At 41.1% G+C, this 21129-nt stretch overlaps 2 protein-coding genes across 2 annotated transcripts; one reads left to right on the top strand and one right to left on the bottom strand.

Annotated features, from left to right (window-relative positions):
- Positions 1 to 653: 653 nt before the first annotated feature.
- On the top strand, positions 654 to 9292 carry LOC308283060 (toll-like receptor 13; the record flags this gene model as incomplete). Its single annotated transcript, XM_080723447.1, has 3 exons — positions 654 to 1107; positions 1391 to 1508; positions 9082 to 9292. The coding sequence occupies 3 exons, from the start codon at positions 654 to 656 to the stop codon at positions 9290 to 9292; spliced, it is 783 nt and encodes a 260-aa protein (XP_080579573.1).
- Positions 9293 to 16615: 7323 nt separating this feature from the next.
- On the bottom strand, positions 16616 to 18949 carry LOC308283059 (toll-like receptor 13; the record flags this gene model as incomplete). The annotated part of the gene is made up of 4 exons (XM_080723446.1): positions 16616 to 16841; positions 17106 to 17223; positions 17512 to 18480; positions 18805 to 18949. The coding sequence occupies 4 exons, from the start codon at positions 18947 to 18949 to the stop codon at positions 16616 to 16618; spliced, it is 1458 nt and encodes a 485-aa protein (XP_080579572.1).
- Between the last annotated feature and the right edge of the window lie 2180 nt (positions 18950 to 21129).

Genomic DNA, 21129 nt, shown 5'->3' with positions numbered 1-21129 from the left:
TAGACTTCTTCAATTTAACAAGACTCACACACCTGCATCTAGATAACAACCATATATCTCGTCTCAAACCATGTGTTTTTCAACGTCTCAATGAGTTAAAGGTTCTAACTGTGACAGACAATGGCTTAATTGAGTTTGGCAATACATTTGAGATTGGTCTACAGAAACTAGAATTCTTAGATTTGAATAGGAATGAAATGGGCGTTAGCATAAACGAGGGGTTTAAAAGTCTAAAATCGCTCAGGCAAATATACCTGGAATCAGCTGAATTGGGTCAAAGTAGCAGCATTCTTTTTGATGGACTCGATGAACTTGAAACTCTTCAAATCTCATGTAACCGTGACACTGTTTATCTCATGGGCCTCAAACTTAAACAAATACTTCCATCACTAAAGAGCCTGAAGAGCTTTAAAATACAATGTACTTTACAATTAGTAAATCTACACTTTATTACTCTTAACATATCATACATCACATTTAAAAACATACCAAATCTAGAGTTTCTTGATCTCTCCGAATATGGTCTGAAATCCCTGGATTTCCTGTCACATGCCAACCTGACTCAAGTCTCTTGGCTGGACCTGAGCCAGAATGAGTTGACGGTGATCAATGTCTCTGTGTTCAGTTTTCTGCCTGCTCTCAGCTATGTTAACATGACTGGCAACCCTTTTGCATGTGCTTGCTCTAATTCTGACTTTCTGCAGTGGATGCTGAACAACCAAACACAGGTAGCTGATGCTCCCAGGTACACTTGTGGTTACCCTCTTGATAAAAAGGGAACCAGGCTTCTGGACTTTGACATCCATTCCTGTGAACAGATGGATGCCAGCTTTATCTGCTACATTTCCTCCACTTGTGTGATTGTGCTAACTCTGCTCACATCCTTCACCTACCATGCCCTGAGGTTGCATCTTCTCTTTTCCTACTACCTCTTCCTGGCCTTCCTTTATGATGCCAAGAAAAGAAACAGGGGGGCTCCTCAGCGCTACGATGCCTTCATCTCCTACAACGTTCATGATGAGCTCTGGGTTTACAGAGAAATGCTTCCAGTGCTGGAGGGAGCGCAGGGCTGGAGACTTTGTCTACACCACAGAGACTTCCAACCAGGTAGAAAGCTCTCTCTGTCTGCCACTTTTATTTCATTCAAATGTATTAACTGTCTGTCTGTATCTAATTTTAAACAATTAACAACAATTATCTAAACATTTTAAAGTCTGTAAACAGGTAGGGACCTCAATGTGTCATATGTTGTTGACCTTAATGCCATTATCTATCTATCTATCTATCTATCTATCTGTCTGTCTGTCTGTCTGTCTGTCTGTCTGTCTGTCTGTCTGTCTGTGTCTGTCGGTTGTGTGAACTAACTTGAATAATGTTGGTATGTTTCCAGGTAAACCCATCATAGAGAACATTACAGGGGCAATCTACGGCAGCAGGAAGACCATCTGTGTGATCAGCCGTCATTACCTGGAGAGTGAATGGTGCTCTAGAGAGATCCAGATGGCCAGGTGGGCCATTTCTCTGAGATTTCTCAGCTAATCCTGAATATTAATTTAAATCTCTGCAAGGCGAGGCGGACCACTTGGCCCGCTTGTTACAGGTGTAAAAAATAGAGTTAAATAGAGTCACTTAAAACAAAAAACAAAAAACTTTTGGTCATTTTATCATCTAATCAGGCTTTATGAACACGCTGAACAGATTTTAAGTTGCTTCATTCAATATTTAGATATTTGATGTAAATGTAATCAGGCCCTCCAGGCTGAGGGCCTCTCCCCATACACACCCGTTGTAACTTCAAACTCCATTTTAACCATGACAAATGAATTAAAACACCCATTACTTTTTTCTGGTGACTCATACTACCCTCCTAATACGTGAGCAGGCTGTATTTTATTTTATTTTTTATATATAACTTTTTTCATTTCTTTTTAACTGTCTTACTGCTACGGACGTTCGCGTTCACCCCATTTTTGACTGCGGCGCGATGCCAATAGCTCGTTCTTTGGCTCGTTCTTTTGTACCTTGTTTTGATGTCTGTAAACTGATGAGGGGTCACGCGGGTGTGTACAGTAAAAGCGTCTCCCGTAATCCTGCTTTGAAATCTCCACCTCACGTAAACATCAACAATGTCCAAATTCACTTCTTGGCTGCTAGCTGTCGATCTATTGCTCTGATGCGACTCTGCGCCCTGAATGTATGGAAGCCAGCAGCGGCCCATTTCACATTAATTCTTGCATGAGGCTGCCCTCTGCTGCCAGTATGGCCAAAGTACATGTCATTTAAAAAAATAATAATAATCATAATAAAAAAAAAAAAAGTGGTTATTTTTCTATAATGTCGCATTTGCTGGCACCAGACCCAATAAATAAATAATAACATCTGGCAGTAAAACTGTTAATATTTTGTATTGTATTTTTTCCCCCAAATAATTATTTAAAAAGAAAAAAAAAAGAAAAAAAAACAGCCTGCTCACGTATTAGGAGGGTAGTATGAGTCACCAGAAACAATAATGGGTGTTCAGGGTGTTCATAAAAGCCGGATTAGACAATAAAAGGACCAAAAGTTTTTTTGAAAGTGAAATATCCTTTTGATTTCATTAAGCGCCCTGCAAAATTTGTATAATTTGGGATGAGGCATGTGATGTGACAACAACTAACCCATTGTGAGGTGAGGGCTATGAGTTAATTTCTTCAAGCGTCCCACTAACCAATCATAATGCGTCCCGAGAAGCTTGGTTAATGGCGTACAACAAACGTTGAGCCCTGACATTTAAAACATGTTTTCCCGCCAGTTTTCGACCGGTCAACAAACTGTTTGTGAAAGGATGTAGGGTAGGCCATATTTAAACTGGATGCATTTATGAGTTCATTTCATTAAGCGTTCTGCTAAATTTGGATTTTTTTACATACGGTATGGGATTGTGACAACAAACTTTGAGCCATTTGTGTCAGAATGTAGACCAGATTTATAAGCCGAACAGATACCTTTTTACACCTAATGTGAAGTGAGGGGTGCTATGAGTTAATTTCATCAAGCGTCCCACACGCCAATCACAACGTGTCCTGCAAAGCTTGGCCAATGGGACCCTGGTGTAAAATAAACTTTGTGGCAGAAATGTTTTAACAAATTTTTCCCCCGGGTATTCGGACAGACAGCACATTTTGAGCTATTTGTGCCAAGATGTAGGTTAGAATTGAAGGCCGCGCTTTAATTTACTGGGTACTGTCATCATAAAAAAGTGAGTATTTTATTTGTTAATATTTTTATGATGTCATTGTGGAGTTACGCAATAAGCCTATCACACAGCCAGACAGCCTCTTCCTGGTCGGGAGCAAGGAAGTTATTTAAGAAGGAAGGGAAACACGTGACCACTGGGCATGGCTATGAAGCTCAGCATGGGTGCCAGAACTCGCACCGGAAGTACGATAAAATACATGTCAGTGAAGCGACCGCAGTTTTCCCAGTGACCCTGAGCGCAAAGGTGGGGGCCGATGGGCAATAGGCTTCCCACACTCCCGCGCCCCCACCGTTGCGCTCAGGGCCAAAACTGTGGTCGCGTCAGTGAATGGAGCTGGCTTGATCAGCTCATGAACAAACCTGGAAAAAAAACTATTTATTAACTACTGAGACCTTTGTCATCTAATCTGTTCAGGAATATAAAAGAAGACATACCAAAGGTATTTTTACAATCACTTGCTTTTCGATGTGCACAGTACATAATGAAATAATAATAATAACAGTAAATAATAATCGTTTCTGTCTCCAAAGTATCGCAAGATTTGGTTCCCAGACAGGAAACGGTGGATAGTCTCGCGATACTTGGCTCGTTTAGAAACATACTTTTTGCTCTTTAGATACTGCTATAAAATGACACAGTGCACACATCGAAAATCCACACAGCACAAAAAAAATGTGTGACATGCCTTCTTTTATTTTCCTGAGCTGAGTATGTTATAAAGGTCTCACTTTTTCATAAATAGTGTTTGTTCATGTTCATGTGAGCTGCTGGGAGGCTGCTCCACAGTCTTCCACCGAACTTCCGGCTGCAGTTTGGCACCCATGGTGCGACGAATCTGCCGGTTGGAACTGCGAGATAGCGAAAGGGGCGTGGCTGTCTTTACCTCTTATTTACCTTGGTCGGGAGAAATGCTGATAAACATGGTGTTTCTGAAATTCATTTCATCAATATATCTACCCTCCTTCAAATCACTCCAACATTGGGCCTCATTCACCAATATGTTCTTAACTTTCTTCTTACATTTCTTCCTAAGTGAATTCCTAAATGAAGTCCAGTCACATTCATGAAATGTTAAGGCAAAATTGTTCTCAACTATGTTCTTATCATGATGAATGCCAATCCTCGTACAGTAACTTGAAGGGGTGTGCCCATAGAGTTATAATAAGAATAGAGAGGGCAACTGATATCCCCGCCCGTCCACTTGCATTGAGTTGCTCACCCAGCGCATGAAGCGTACTTCCGCGTTTGAAACGCCTCTGAAACGTGACGTAGTGGGTCTACTATTTGGCTTCTGAGCCAATCGCGACGGTCGGGGAGCGAGAAACGGGGAGGCGGGGGTAGCGGGGGGCTATCTGCCTCAACTGAACTAACTGTTTGAATAGTAGACCCAACTGCAGTACCTCAAACGGCCACCATGTACTTTTTGCTTCAAAGCGCCCCCAGGGTTCTGGGGGCTTGGGTGTGCCAGGTAATCCCAATTATCATAGGTAGACGCCACACTATCCTAATTTGCATCCCTATTACCATAGGGAGCCACCCACAAATCCCCATATAAGGCACAACTTCATGACACTCTCTGCAGTCACACCTGTGTTTGATTGCACAGAACTAACAAGAAATCACTCACAGAAATAAAGTTTAGAGAAAGAAGTCAAGAATAGCCTAAATAAAGTGTAAAGATGGTGGAACACGAGACACCAAACATAAAAAAAAAATATATACTTCTGTGGAGGTACTTCTGAAGTGAACAGCTAATTATTTGTATTTAATGAATGAATGTATTTTATTATTTCACTATAGACATCAATGTAAATTTGCTGAAATTAGAATGTTATCCATATTTCATGTTTGGAAATACATTAGTTGTGGATATAAAACATTTTATTACTGAAAGCTGGTAGGTGGGTATATAGGGGCTTTAAGTTAGCAGCTGCTTGATATGTAATGGGGTGGAAGTAGGGGTGTGGTGGTTGGGATTTGGTGCATGGTGAAAGGGGGGCTTTCAGGTAGGAAGGAGACAGGAAAATGGGTGTGTGTAGAGATGGGGGTAAGGGTGTAGGGAGTTGGGATATGGGGGGACAGGGGGGGACAGGGGGGTGGGGGGTGGGGGTGATGAAGGGTTGTGCCGGGGGGAGGGTGGGGGGCGTAGGGGGTGAGTATGGGGCTTGGGCTTCAACTCAACCGGCTCATTTTGGGTTGGGATGCAATTTTCAGACTTGTTGAAAACTAGTCAGTAAACCAGTGGTTCTAAACATTTTCATGTCAAGGACCCCCAAATTAACATGCATTCTGTAGACCCCCACCTGAAAATATTTTCTGCCTGGGAAGATTTTTCAAGATTTATCAAAGTGTTTCAAAAATATCCGATCTATCTACAAGCTCAAAATGGGCTGTAATGGTAATGCCTTCGGTTGTGAGCTTGTAGATCGGCTATTTTCAAACAAATTTTAAAACTGGGTTAAAATGGTAAAACTCTTCCTAAAGGACCCCTGGGGGTCCCCAAACCACACTTTGAGAACCACTGCTCTAAAGATATGATACAAATATTTTGATGTTTTAAATCATATTATTATTGCGACCGTAGGTCGCAGTTACTTGCACACTATCCAAACCTCCACCGGCTGTCCCTCCGTCACTCCCTCCGTCACTCCCTCTGTCACACGTCACACGTCACACTTTTGCCCTGCTCATATCTCTGCAACCGTTGCCCCGATCCATGCCAGATTTTGCACACACACTCCTTGCCTGCCAAACTACAACCTCCAAGGACCCCCGGAGTTTCGGGGACCCCCAGGTCCCTGGGGGACCCCCAGGTGTAAAAAATTACCAAATGTGCAAAAATGACCAAATGACCACCCCAACGGGGCTGCTCACGGGGCATTCCCGGGGACCACCCACTCCTGGTGCTCCAGAACGGATGCAAAAGTGGTGGCGCACCCAGTGGAGGACCCCCTGCCACTGCAGCTCACATAAAATGCCGTAACTCGGGCTAGGAGCGACCGGGAGAGCCGGGGCCGGTACCTATTCGTCCGCCTTGGCGGCGAGGAGACCCCACCCCTCATTTCTCACATGGCCCTCTAGCGCCACCATGAGGCCGATTCAGATTTTGCCCTAAAATCACGAAAATCACTACACAGTATGTCTACACTCATGTCAACAACATGGATCAGGAAGATTTTGGAAAAACACATTTTTGCTCTATTTATGGAGATAAGCGACCAACGGTCGCTTATCTCCCGATTAGGGAGTCTTACTGGTACAACTGTAGAATTGATGTCACACTTAAGAACTAAAAGGCCACCCTAAGAGTGCTTTACAGTGTGCGTAGATTTTTTTTCTTAACATAAGGACAAATCACAGCTAAGAAAACATTGGTGCATGCCAAATCTTCTTAAAAAACGTCTTAAAAGGGTCTAAGAACAAATTTCTTCGTAAGAACGTTCGTAAGTAGGTTGGTGAATCGGGTCCAATGTTCATAAGAAGTTGTTTTTGTATCCGTATATATTAAAAGTTAACTATAAAGCCACGGTGGTCACTGGTCGCTGGTTACATACATGAAATTAATAGTTTCAGAAACGCAGTGTTCATCAGCATTTCTGCCGACCAGGAAGAGGCTGACTGACTCCTTCTCCTCCCCGCACTAGAGGGCTGGTAGGCGGGGACAGTCAAGCCTGCCCTCTCGGTGATGAACCAGGGGGACTAATTTTAGCTTTTTCGCCATTTCAATAAATAAGTATAAACAGACATATTACCATGAACAATGTTGATGTAACAACCAGATTTGTGTGGAAATATAATTTTTATATACATAGATTTATATGTAAAATACATTTCTGTGTAGAGTTACTTCCTTGTTTGTAAACGGATTGGATTAAAGTTGGAGGGGGCTGCGGGCGATGGGATCATAGGAATCAGACTGTTCTCAGATACTATGATAATTTCAGGGCTTGTCAGCAGAACTTTAAAGAGGTGGTGGCATGATTTCCCCCCCCCCTAAAACATGATGATCAGGTATTATGATTATACTAGGAGGAAGATTTGTTTCCAAAAAAGAACGTGTTAAAATTATGTTTTTATGTGGCCACACCCACCAGTTCATTAAGTATGCCTGGTTTGCAGGTGGGTGGTGATCCAGCTGAAGTTAGCCACACCCACAGTGTTGGGTGTATGGTAAAGGGGGAGGGGTTGATTATATGATGTCATTTACTCAGAGTGGTCCATTAAGAAACTCGCCTCAAGCGCGGCTTAGCGCCACCCATATGCGTTATTGCTATTAAGAAATGCGCATTGAATGTAATCAGCGTGCTAAACGTTATGTTTTAGCGTCACTCGTATATTTAACGCAGGGGGTGTGTTTTTATTTAAATCAAGGTGCAATGCGGCAATGAAGCTTGACCTAATAAAAAAATAGAGCATAATGTTTAGATGTGCTCAGAGCTGCTTTTATGCGCTAAAAGCCATGTTTATTTGGCCAAATGAGAGGCCGCTGCTAGGCCTACTGTTGGCCTATAAAGAATCAACGGCTAGATTTGTTCACATCTCTGTCAATTCTGGTCGAATTTTATAGGCCTAAATATAAGTGTCAAAATATTCCTTGGGATGTGTACATTATTATTGTTCTCCATAGCAAACTAAATCAGGGGGAATATATTTTATTTTATTTATTGAATCATGCTGGTTCCATGAGCAGATCTTTATTTTTCGTGTGCTGTCTTTTGAGTACAGTAGAGCCACAGCTGACGTCGGGATGGAAAGCAAATCCACAGGAGCATGGATGTATCCCTTTCGATTTTTTAAATCGCTTCATAATTGACCGATCTACGGTATGAGCGAATCAATCTGCTGTGTCTTTCTTTGCTTATAGTCCTAGGCCTATAGATGCGTGATCGTGATGTGTCACTAAAAAAAAAAAAAAAAAAAAAAAGCTATCGAAGCTCTACATCATGGCATGTTGACAGCTTTTAGGTCTAAATATGTGCTGCTCATAAATGTGTCCAAAAAACAGATGTATAAACTGTCAACACGCCATGGTGTAGTGCATTGATAGCTTGTAACTCTGTTTATTTGGATTGGCGCATGCCAGGCACATCTGGTGTTGGAAGCATAAAAACACTGCAGATTGATTCGGTCATAGGCTCATAGCTGTTATTAAGAGATTTTTACAGATAAAAACATCTCCCAAATCCTTGGAGAGTACCACTTTCATGACCAATGACTAATTGTGTCCCTATTAAATCTATAATTGGCTATTCGAAACATGCCCATGAATAATTCTTCAGCCGCTGAGCGCACAATGAACAATTGTCAACAGCGCAGAAGTCATAATAACCAGCTGATCAATATTCATGCGTCCAAAACGTTAGTGGATAGACGGAATCTCCTTAGCGTGGCGCTAAACACCGCCGTCTTAATTGGGCCCAGAGGCTTTCAGCTTTCAGGAAGTAACTATTGACCACCAATACACAGGGAAGGCACATTTGCACATTATAACCCCATCCCCGTGGTCTATTAGAGTAATGTTAATAGATACATACAACACAGAAAAAGTACACAGCTATGGCACCACCTCTTTAAGCGTTTACACTTTGGAATGTGTTTTCCCATTGGGCTCTGACCGGACAAAGCCAGATGTAGGAGCTGTAGTTCCTGTTCCAGGAGCACCGCTCAAAAACATTTGCAATACATTTGTGACCAGATTTGGCCAATCAAATCTAGATGTTACTTTTGTGACATTTTGTGTCACAAACGCAACATCTAGATTTGATTGGCCAAATCTGTAATATGGGATACAAGGCACTGTGTAATTATAATTGTGGCCTATTTCTCTGCTCTCCTGTGTGCAGCTACCGTCTGTTTGATGAGAAGAAGGACGTATTGATCCTGGTGTTTCTGGAGGACATTCCAGCCCAGCAGTTGTCTCCCTACTTTCGGATGAGGAGAGTGATGAAGAGACAAACCTACCTGAGCTGGTCCCAGGCTGGACAGCACACTGCAACATTCTGGCAGAATCTACGCAGAGCTCTGGAAACAGGAGACACAAATCTGTCTATTTGAGTGAATAATGCATTTTCACACACACACACACACGCACACGCACACGCACACGCACACGCACACACACACACACACACACACACACACACACACACACACACACACACGCACACACACACACACAAATATGTGGGAAATGTGAGACATTAAAGAGATAGTTCGCCCCCAAAATGACTTTTTTTCTATCGATTACTCACCCTATTGAGACTTTTTTTTTCAGTTTTTGTCGCATTCCTAACCCAATAGTTTGTTGCCTGATTCCAGACCATAGACCTGCCCACTCTCAGAGTGGACTGTTTCTCTGGTCTGGAGTTGAGTAGGTGAATCCGTCGTTTCCCTCTCCAAAATTGTCGCTCCTCCAATGAGCGCGGCGGGTGTTGGTGGGTCTAACGAATACCCAATCCGCGCAGCAGTTGAAACGATTACGTTTCAGGAAGTTCACACACACACACACACACACACACGTGCGCGGGAGCTGATTTCACCAATCTGTTAATGTTGATTACATGTTTCTGGTTGCAGTTCTGTGTGGAAGCAGTCACTGGCACAGACAGACAACCTCACACACACGCCGTGACCGTGCATCGCGTCGGTCGCAATCATGGTGTGTCGCGATCTCCGTGCGTTGTGATCACTCGCGCGCGGCCACGCGCGTGCACGCTCGCACAAAAGTCCCTCCCTCAGAACTTGTTCAGACAGGGCACAATGTCAGACTCAAGCGCCTATTTAGCCTGAGAAATCAGGCTAAATAGTTTGAGGAGACTCTTTGTGTCTGCACAGGGAACAAAGCAGGCTCTTAGTGTCTCCATAGGGAACCACTGCTAGTCATCAATTGGCTTAGGAATCCGACAAAAACTAAAAAATGAATTAAAGTCTCCATGGGCTGAGTAGGCTAATCGATTTTTTGGTGATCTATCCTTTTTTCTGCCCTGAAAACGTAACGCAACGTAAATCAGCTACATAATTGGAATCACACCGCTGAATGAGATAATGATTCATCATTATTCGTAACAGCTTAGTTCATTTAACACGACACGCCAACACGTCGACCGCTCGGATGCTGTAGCTTGTAGCTGTAGCTTACTGTACAAGGCACCCGCGACTGAAGAGAAACACTCCAAATCCGAAAATGCAACGGGTATCACATGACCGGGAGGTCCGGGTTCCTCATAGACAGCAGTGTTATCTCAAAAGTGGAGTTTTCTCCTAATCTAACTTTTAAATCAGCTTCAAGTTTAAAACACAACCTTCTCTACCGGCCGTTACAAAAGCCCTGATACCCATGATTGTTATTTTTCTGTTCTGTGTGAAAGAAAATACTATCACAAAAGAAAACAGGACTTACTCGGATTACATCTACTCAGATTACTTTTACTCTGAATCTCCGAAATAGGGTAAAATCAATTATATTTTGGGCACTATGAGATCTTAGTTTCATCTCTCAATGTGTTAACAGGAAATGATTAATTTTTGACTTTTAGGGACATTTTCTTTAACTTTTGTGGCGTTATTGCACCACCTTGACCGTGGATAATGCTATAGGAGTTTGAAAAGCATTTATATATATATATATATTTTTTTTCTTTTTTTTAATTTCTTGACATCTTTAGAAGGTCTTGACTTCAAATGTTGTCCTGAATATGTACAACTACACAGTCACCTCTCTCTGAGGGTCTAGTTGCCTAACTTTACATTATTTAATGATTTGGGAATACTATTATAATCCAGATAATTTACTGGTATTATTTGTTCATTAGAATAATTCATTATTATTTTTTGTTTTTCTTTCTTTTTTTCTTCATTATACGCTTACATAAAGTTTACTGTTTTACTATTACGTTTGGTGTTGGCTATTCCTTTTTAATGATCATCTTGCTGTTGTATTATTAATAATGCTACTGAATATACTGTAAGTATTGGGGACAATTAACTCAACTGCTAATACATGCTTACAAACAGTTTCTATTGATTTGTTAATTATAGATGATTAAATGATTAATTCCAATTATTGGAGCATTGGGTTATTAAAGTTATTCATTCTTCAAAGTCTTTTTTTTCTGGATAATTTGCTTTGTGCTATACTGTATCAAAATGATTTAATGATATGGTTGAGATTGATTATACCGCTTATTACACAGCTATTTAAAGCTATACTATGTAACCTTTTTAATAAAACAAATCTTAAAATTGTCCTAATTATTAAATCGCTAAAGTTTTAGAACACCCACTCTGTTCATTTCAGCTCCCAAAGCCTTTTCTTTATGTGTTCTACTGAGCCCTGGTGGCCGTGACCGGGGCTGTAATGCTACTGACCACTAGTTGAGCAACTTACACAGTAGGCCTATAGCTTTAATAAATACATTTGTAAATTGACCCAAATGTAACAACAAAACACAGGCATACTTTGCTCACGGTAATTTGTCCATTAATTTCTGCCAGCTGTGTTCAGTGCATCACAGTTGCCTCGGAAAACAACAGGAAGTGGAATAGAATCTATATTCTGCTGCTGCATTGTCTATCTTGCTTCAAATGTTTCTTGAGAGCAATGTTTAGTTGTATGACACTATGGACTGATTTTTGATTGTCTTAAGTACCAGCTCTTATGCCTTAATTTAAAGGCCTGTCCATACTGTCTCCGACCACCAAACTTTTCATCAGAGAGTTTTGACTTTCCGACACACAGCTTTCCGAACACTAATTTGGGGTAATGCTTTTTCAGAAGATGGGAGTGACATCATTTTGTAGTTGAACCGGACCTTTCCGATGAAAGGTCTGTGGTCGGAGACAGTATGGATCAGTGATGATGAGTTGGAGTTTGATGATGAGATATGATGCTAATCAGTGAAATAGTGTTTTGATTACTTATATACGTATGTTATAGTTGTATCCAGCCCGTTCTTACTCCCTCTGCTTCACCCCACCGACGCATTCCCGACTCGCTTTCAGCGTCACCCGTGTGGCGCTTTGGAACGCTTATAGCGTCATCCTGTCAGACGCGAACGGAGAGTCTTAGTGCACATGTTTACTCGAACGCCTCTGTGATCATGAGCCATGCTGCCCTACCGACTGAGCTAGCAATTCTGGCTGACAAAGCCACATTTTTTGTGCTTTTATCGTTATTATATTATTATATATATTATTGACAATGTGGATTCTAACGCAACACGGAGGATTCTAACGCAAAGTGGAGGTAACGTGTCCGACCACCCAAACTATGTCTAACTCTAACCCAAACCCTAAACATAACCTTAGTAAAACTATGCCTAACCCTAACCCCCCCCCCCCCCCCCCCCCCCCCCCCCCGACACCTTGGGGGTGAGAACCTGTTGTTGTATTATGCCTAAAGGTTTGCCATTTTTATTTGGGTGTCAGTGACCTTTCCATTATATTCCTGGTGTTAAAATGGGTTTATTTGTCTTTGTATGTTGCCTGGTGGATATAAAAAGCAGCCTTTTTGCCCCTCATGTGGACATTGATTCAAAATGGTTACCAAATGAACCCCAAAGCATAGGACATTAATGTATTGGGGCAACAAGAAAAAAAATAGCGTCCTAAAAACAACAAAAGAATATATAGATGCGATTTGAACCCTTTTTTTTGGTCCTGAAATAGATTTAAGATGTGCTTGAATCTAAACAATCATGAATTACGCAAGTACATTTTATTTTGAACAATGAGTAGTACTCTATACTGCTGATGAGTACAGACCAATTTCAAGTATGTCTAGGATCGCTCTCAATTAATGACTCCTGAATAGTAGCCTACTTCCTGACAGCCTGATTGAAAGAAACTTCAGAGCAACATAATGTAGCGTGACCGCAAGGCAACAACCAGGAGGCGAACCCGGGCCGCTACTTAACAGGGCGCGTATGTTAACCAGTCAGCCAAAGAGCTGAGCTCGTTGGCGAGTGACCAACGCAGCACCCCGGAGCCTACAGTCGTCCCCTCTACCTAGATTAGAAGCACGACCACGCGCGCCGGCCAGGAGCTAAGCTGGACTTTGAAACCGCCGACCGGGGGGTCCGAAACGCAACCAGGGATGGAGGATCGACATCTCCTCCTACCACGACTCTAGTGTATCAGCAGACGTGTTAAGAGCTAAAACAAGGTGAAGCATTGTTATTCAGCTGCAGCAGCCCATTAATGACACAGCACTCACAAGTATGAATTGCAGAGACATTCAATGTTAGATACACAACTCATTTGTGAACTACACCTTGACACCAAGCCTCTATCAACAGAATATGTCATAGCCAGCCAGGTCATTGTCCAACTGCCTCCAAACGTGCCACAAGTATATGGTGAATATTATTTTCCATTCTATGACTTGTGTAGCTTGTTGGAACGGCAAGCTCCACTGCAGACTTTTGGTGATGTGTTTTGATGTTTTCATCTGGATTCAACCTCTCACAAGAGTGCAGGATGACCTTATCATAATCTAATAAAACTGCTGGTTTATTTGTGCATAGGTAACCGTAATGAGTAGCCTATGGGTAGCCAACTACACCACCTAGGAAATTGCACCATAGGAATACTTTTCTAATAGGCCTACTAATAATCTAATGCTTGAAAAGCACCTGAATACACACTCCTTACACAATTTGTCATACAAATTAAATAGTAATGGCAGAAGCTTAGGTTGGTTCTGTACAAATGGCAATCCACGTAAATCTCGTAACATACAACATTTAAGAACATGTCATACATGAGGCATCCACGGATTAAATATGTATGGGCGTGCATTTCAACAGTATAAATTGTACCTCTGCAGAGGTCGATGCTGAAGAAAGAGAAACAATACATTATTGCGGCACAGTACCATACAGTGGATTAAAAGACTTTTCACAATACCAGAGGTAATAGCATCTATAGGCGACCAGGAGTTTCACTCACACAGAGTAACCAAAATAATTCCAAAACAACAAATCAAAAAGAATAATACTACATTGCCACGTCTAAGTGGAGGGGTGTAAACGACGATGGTTTATAACAAAATATGTCATATTGCGTTAATTATTTTCCCAGCGCATTTCCCAGCTGAGTGCAGAATGTAGTATTATTATTCTTTTTGATTTATTGTTTTGGGTTTATTTTGGTTACTCTGTGTGAGTGAAACCCCTGATCGCTTATGCAGACCCCTAATGGTCTAGCGTCTTCCGTCTTTATGCACATTGGTTGTTTAAGAGGTAGGCCTATAGATGTGTGTTGTTATAGGCTGCCAAGAGTTAAATGCATCCCTGACTGATTTAAATTAGGGTTAGGTGGCCATGGGTAGCCTTGGAAAACACAATTGGCCGTATTCATTTCAGTGATAACCTCACGCAGCGCAAACTGTACCCTGACAATTGGGAAAGTCCCGAAAGCGCGAAGCCCGAAAGCGCGAAGTGGGGAAATGTCTCCTACCGCACCGTTAGCGCGAAGTGGGGAAATGTCTCCTACCGCACCGATATTGTATGGTAGTACAGCTCCTTGTGAACGTTGATAATATGCAGTGCTCGATATTGTATGGTAGTACAATGTCTCTTTTCATTCACATGCTCCACTGTGCACGCACTGAGCACGCAGCTCATAATATGCAGTGCTGTCTGCACTCAGCTTGTCTCGCAAAATAGCTGATCTGCAAGCTCACAACACGTCGACAACGTGAGCTTGTAGTAGCCCTTCACAATAAGGGTCCAGGAAGATATATTGTGTGGTAGTAGACCTACAATAGTTTCGACAGGGGGCACCCTTTTTCATTTACCTGTAGTCAAATAGCCTATATTGTGTGGTTGTGTAGTTTCTTAGGGCTTAAAATGTCCTCACGCCTCCCCTCCCCTCCCCCCGCAAAGTGAAGCCGATAGCCGAAGGGTGCTAATAGTCGGCTAATATAGCCTGCATTTGCATGCATACGTATGCATTTCCCCACTTCGCGCTAACGGTGCGGTAGGAGACATTTCCCCACTTCGCGCTTTCGGGCTTCGCGCAAAAGGTACGCACCCTGACAATTAAGGAATAAACCACAAAACCATCCCCATGGCATAAACTTCGTCACCATAATAAAGCCTGCATAGGCTACCCAAGTTATTATAAACACTCATACGACCATGTCCTATAATGTGCTTCCTATTATATTTCCTGGTGGAATTATTCATGTCAACTACTGTATGTTGGCAAACCCATGTATCTTGTCCACAATTTTCTAGATCATGTTTGCATGATTTTACTAGAATATTGTAACTAGATACTTTGCTCAAGATTTAATTAGTTCCCACATTTTGGTTAAACCGCACACAAATTGTGCAAATTCTGTGCGCAATTAATTAAATTGTGCGGATGAATTGTGGAAATTGTTCGCACAATTTAACAAATACAGTAGGCCCATACATTAACAATCTAGTAACTCGTGTGCACAAAATAGTTTTTTTTTTGCACTTGAAATGGATAAAATAAACAACCATAAAGACTTTAAAGGTCATATGACATCGATTTTCCTTTTTTTATGATTCCTGACCTCAATTACAAAAAACAAGGAAAAACAAAACAAAAAATACTTTCACATTCATTTTTTCTGCAATCTGTTATTTTTTGAATAATTAGGTCCATCGTCCAGGGGAGGGTGTGGTTTTATCACCTTTGCTGTAACATTTACAATTGTGGTTGTTGCATTACAAAAGAGGCGATGATTAACAGGAAAGTTCCTGAACTACAACACCTACTATTCTATTATCTTTGCTAGTCAAAATGCAACAGAACAAATCCTGCCAGAAAAAGAATCCTGCCATGGTTCACTGGAGTGGAGTTTTCAGTTTTAACATTTTAATACAGGTTTTAAGGACCAGGACAAAGACTGTTATGATAAAAACAGCATGTCATAATTGCCATACTGTACGGTTGCAAACCTTGTCACTTCACACTTGTACTGTGACTTAATATATATATATATATATATATATATATATATATATATATATATATATATATATTGTGTATTGTATATCTGTATCTATTTTTTAATCAGTTTTCCAAAACAATGGTGTTAATTGTTACAAACCTTTGACATCAAATAAAGGCTTAACTAGAAAGTAAAAAAAAAAAAAAAGAAACATTTACAATTAGAATAAAAGAAGAAAACCGGGTAAATAAACAAAACACCTACAGAGGTCTTAAGTGCATTACAAGTTGATACTGAATTTTCAATAATACATTTTTCTGGGACTGAATGGAATGATCACAGACTTCTTTTTCAAGAACTATCATTTATCAGTGGTATATTTTGGGTTAAGTGTCACAAAATGGTCTGTTACGCCTATTTGTAACAATATATATGTACAGTACTGTAGATTACATTGAATATTCATTCAAACACAGATCAGTGTCTGGTGTGTCCAGAGCTCTGCGTAGGTTCTGCCAGAACAGTCCAGGGTGCTGTCCAGCCTGGGACCAGCTCAGGTAGGTGTGTCTCTTCACCAGACCCCTCATGCGATAGTAGGCAGACAACTGGTGGGCTGGAATGTCCTCCAGAAACACCAGGATCAATACGTCCTTCTGTTCATCAAACAGACGGTAGCTGCACACAGGTGAGGAGAGCAACTTATTAAGCTACTTACTGTATACCTACCAAGTGATGTGAAACTTTGAATTAAGTAAACCTTATTCACAGTAAAAAGAAAAACAAAATCCTTTTGTACCCGGTATTAAGATAACGAAGACAACCTCTTCCAAGTGTACTGGGGAATGGACCACCGGATCAGAATCTCTCGTGTGAATTCACCCTAAAGTACCACTTACTGTAAGATCTAGCAGTGAAATGTCAGAGAAATATTTTCCCCACCTGGCCATCTGGATCTCTCTAGAGCACCATTCACTCTCCAGGTAACGACGGCTGATCACACAGATGGTCTTCCTGCTGCCATAGATGGCCTCTGTAATGTTCTCTATGATGGGTTTACCTAGAAATAAATAGTTCAAAGATTAAACAAATTAGGCCCAGACTGCTGGCACAGCGGTCCAGGCACCAATAGGCTCTAAAGTAGTCGGACAGTGTATTGCGGTTCGAGTCCTGTGATGCTCCAACCCCCCCATTTCCTGTCCATCTTCACTTAAAAAGGGCATATGGACCGACGGATATAATGAAATACCAGAAACACTATTTCTTTCAGACAGAGAGAGGTCCCTACCAGTAAGTATTGGTGACAGTAAGAAACAGACAGACATATTTAGCTAAATTCAAAGTGTACCTGGTTGGAAGTCTCTGTGGTGTAGACAAAGTCTCCAGCCCTGGGCTCCCTCCAGCACTGGAAGCATTTCTCTGTAAACCCAGAGCTCATCGTGAACGTTGTAGGAGATGAAGGCATCGTAGCGCTGAGGAGAACCCCTGTTTCTTTTCTTGGCATCATAAAGGAAGGCCAGGAAGAGGTAGTAGGAAAAGACAAGATGCAACCTCAGGGCGTGGTAGGTGAAGGATGTGAGCAGAGTTAGCACAATCACACAAGTGGAGGAAATGTAGCAGATAAAGCTGGCATCCATCTGTTCACAGGAATGGATGTCAAAGTCCAGAAGCCTGGTTCCCTTTTTATCAAGAGGGTAACCACAAGTGTACCTGGGAGCATCAACTACCTGTGTTTGGTTGTTCAGCATCCACTGCAGAAAGTCAGAATTAGAGCAAGCACATGCAAAAGGGTTGCCAGTCATGTCAATATACCGGAGAGCAGGGAGAAAACTGAACACAGAGACATTGATCACCGTCAACTCGTTCCTTCTCAGGTGCAGCGAAGAGACTTGAGTCAGGTTGGCCTGTGCCAGGAAATCCAGGGATTTCAGTTCATTGTCTGAGAGATCAAGAATCTCTAGTTTTGGTGTGTTCATACAGGAGATGTATGACTTGTAAGGAGTAATATCGGATTTGGTATGTATTGTAAGTTCCTTCAGGCTCTTAAGTAATGTAAGCTCATGAGTAGATGTGTTTGTTATGTCAATCATATCAAATTCTAGACTAAGAGTTTCAAGGTTGTCCAGTCCTTCAAACGCGTTGCTGTCCATTCTCACAGGTTTTTTGGAAGACATTTTTAAGTCCTTGAGTAATTTCAGACTTTTAAAATCCCCATTTCTTATCAATGTAATTTTACACTCCACGTTCAATGTTTCTAGTTTATGTAGACCGATCTTGAACGTATCAAGAAATGTACTGATTGGATTGTCACCAATATCTAAGAAAATTAACTCATTGAGATGTTGAAAAAAACACCCTTTGAGTTGAGAGATGTAGTTGGAATCTAGATAAAGATGTGTGAGTCTTGTTAAATTTAAGAAGTCTGAGCAGCTTAAATGATAAATCTGATTGTCACGCAGATAAAGTTTTTGAAGCATGAACAGATGTTTAACATCGTCCGGCACTTTAGAAAGGCTGTTAACTTGGAGGTCCAGACGTCTCAGTTGCTTCATTTGTTTTATTGAATCCTTAGACACTTCAGTGAGTTGACTAAATAATAGACTCAGGCTGGTTAGCTGAGTACAAGATGACAGTTTTGCACTGTCAATGGTGTTATACATTAGGTCAAGTGTCCTGAGTGTGGGTATTTTGCATACAATATTTAAGAGGCCTCTGTTAATCCACATCTCCATGCTATGCATCTTTAGGGTCTCCAGTGAATCAAGGCTCTGTAGACACTTCCTCATGTTGTTAAAAGACAATGTATTATTAAATCTATTATCAAAAATCACCGTAGTTATATTCCTGAGAAAATATTTGTTTGGTATGTCCCACTCCCACCCAGAAGCATTACAACAGTCTGTCAGGTCGATTGTCTCAAGATGTGGGAATATAGCTGTTGTGATGCTAAATTTTCTTATCGATCTTGAATTAACTTTCAATTCCCTGAGCTCAGAGGACATGTTTAATGGCAGATCTTTTGACTGAAAAGACACCAACTCATCAATTGAGATGGACAGCACCTGTAAGCGTGGCAATTGTAAGATGGGCAAGATCTGGTTGGACTGCAGATCTATTATCTGTAAACTGTGGAGTGACTGGAAGGCAGAAGGGTGTATGAATTTGATATAATTTCGATTCAAGTACAGTTCCAAGAGGTTGGACAATCCCTGAAACATATTGTCTGTCAGGGTTGAAAATTCATTAAGTTTCATATCGAGCACTGTAAGTTCCGTCATATGGACAAACGCCCCAGCATCTACATGAGATATCCCATTTTGACTCACATTCAGGTATCTGAGATGTAACAGTCCCTGAAACATATTTTCTGTCAGTGTTGTTAGTCCATTATTGATCATATCGAGCAATTCAAGTTTTGCCAAACTGAGAAAAGACCCATCATCTACATGAGTTATTAAATTAAAACCCAGACCCAAAAGTCTGAGATTTGTCAGATTGTAAAAATCGGTCCTGTTTATCTTTTGAATGTCATTACCTTGTAAATCTAAGAATACAACGTCTCTGGGGATGTCATCTGGTATGGTAACAAGATGACGGTCCCAACAATCCACCAAAACACCATCAATGTCATCAGAGTCAAAAATATTGCAGTCTTTCAAGAAGTAAGCCAGTATGGGACTAAGATGAAGCATGCACAGCAGAAATAAGAAAAGGAAACAAAGCCAACTTCCTGTCTGGGGCATCATTGCTGTCTTCAGGGTGAATTGTCAGGTACTTTTGGTGGAGTAATACTGCTGTGGACACTGATTGGTGACAACACTGCTCAGCTTTGATGATCTAAAGAGAATAAAATAGAAAAAAACATGTATTCACAGATATCCATGTCTTAAGTTCCCTTTAAATTAAAATACCAATACAAGCAATACGTCATCCATTGTCACACTCTTTCTCGGGGGGAAGGCATATACCATAGTGTAAATAATGTTTTTGAAATTATGTCTTTATTTTTATTATAATTTTTATTTCCAAAAAGCTGAACGTCCTTTGGGAATGACACAGATGAACAGTTTTTGCCCTGATTTTTGTTTGCCACCACCAACATATTTTTACCCTTTTTTAACAGACTTGTGAAGTAATAATATCCTCTCTGGGACAATACACATTATTACCCTTATTAATATTATTATTATTATTATTACCCTTATTATTTTTATTACCCTTATTATTATTAACCACTTGAACCTATAGCAGATCTGTGAGGTGTTGTGAGCTTGTAGATCATCGTTTGGCAAAGAGGTTTTGTGTAGAAGGGAAAAAAGCAGACTAAGTACAGAGCCAAAGGTCAATTTTACTTAGTATTGACGGTTTAAGTACAATGTCTGAAAATACACATTAACAAAAATCCAACACTGATGAGAGCGCTGTCAAACAAGTCTACGAAGGTATCTATGAAACCTTGAAAAAAGGTTTAACATAATGTTATATAATATGCAGTGGGGGTCCCTGCTTCATCTCTCTCTCATCTAAGGGGATCTTGGCCTGAAAAACATAGGAGAGCCCTGGCTTAGATATTTGTCAGTGAATAAATGTTCCTATACTGTTACGTTTCGGTAGACTACAGGGACTATAGTTTCGGTAGGGATTCATATACTATCTATACTATAATTTTGCGAATGTCTGAGTGAGTGAGTGAGTGAGTGAGTGAGTGAGTGAGTGTCTGTCTGTCACAGCGTTTCTCCTCGGTGGCTGGAGCAATTGATCTGAAATCGCATCACCATCAGCATATGAACACACCTGACATAACTGTGAAGCCCGTTTGTCACTTTCACAAATCATATGCTGTATATTAGCATTTTTATGGTGTAGCTACTATCTATTCTGCATCTAGCTTGAGGGGGGGTGGGGGGGGGGGGGACAGTATCTCATCTCTGTAGCCATTAAACGAAACGGGTTTCTTACATTGATG

Source organism: Nannobrachium achirus (genome assembly GCF_963921795.1).
Source record: "Nannobrachium achirus genome assembly, chromosome: 4".
Classification (NCBI taxonomy): domain Eukaryota; kingdom Metazoa; phylum Chordata; class Actinopteri; order Myctophiformes; family Myctophidae; genus Nannobrachium; species Nannobrachium achirus.
Note: the sequence above shows the minus strand (reverse complement) of the source record. Positions and strands in the feature narration are given on the sequence as shown.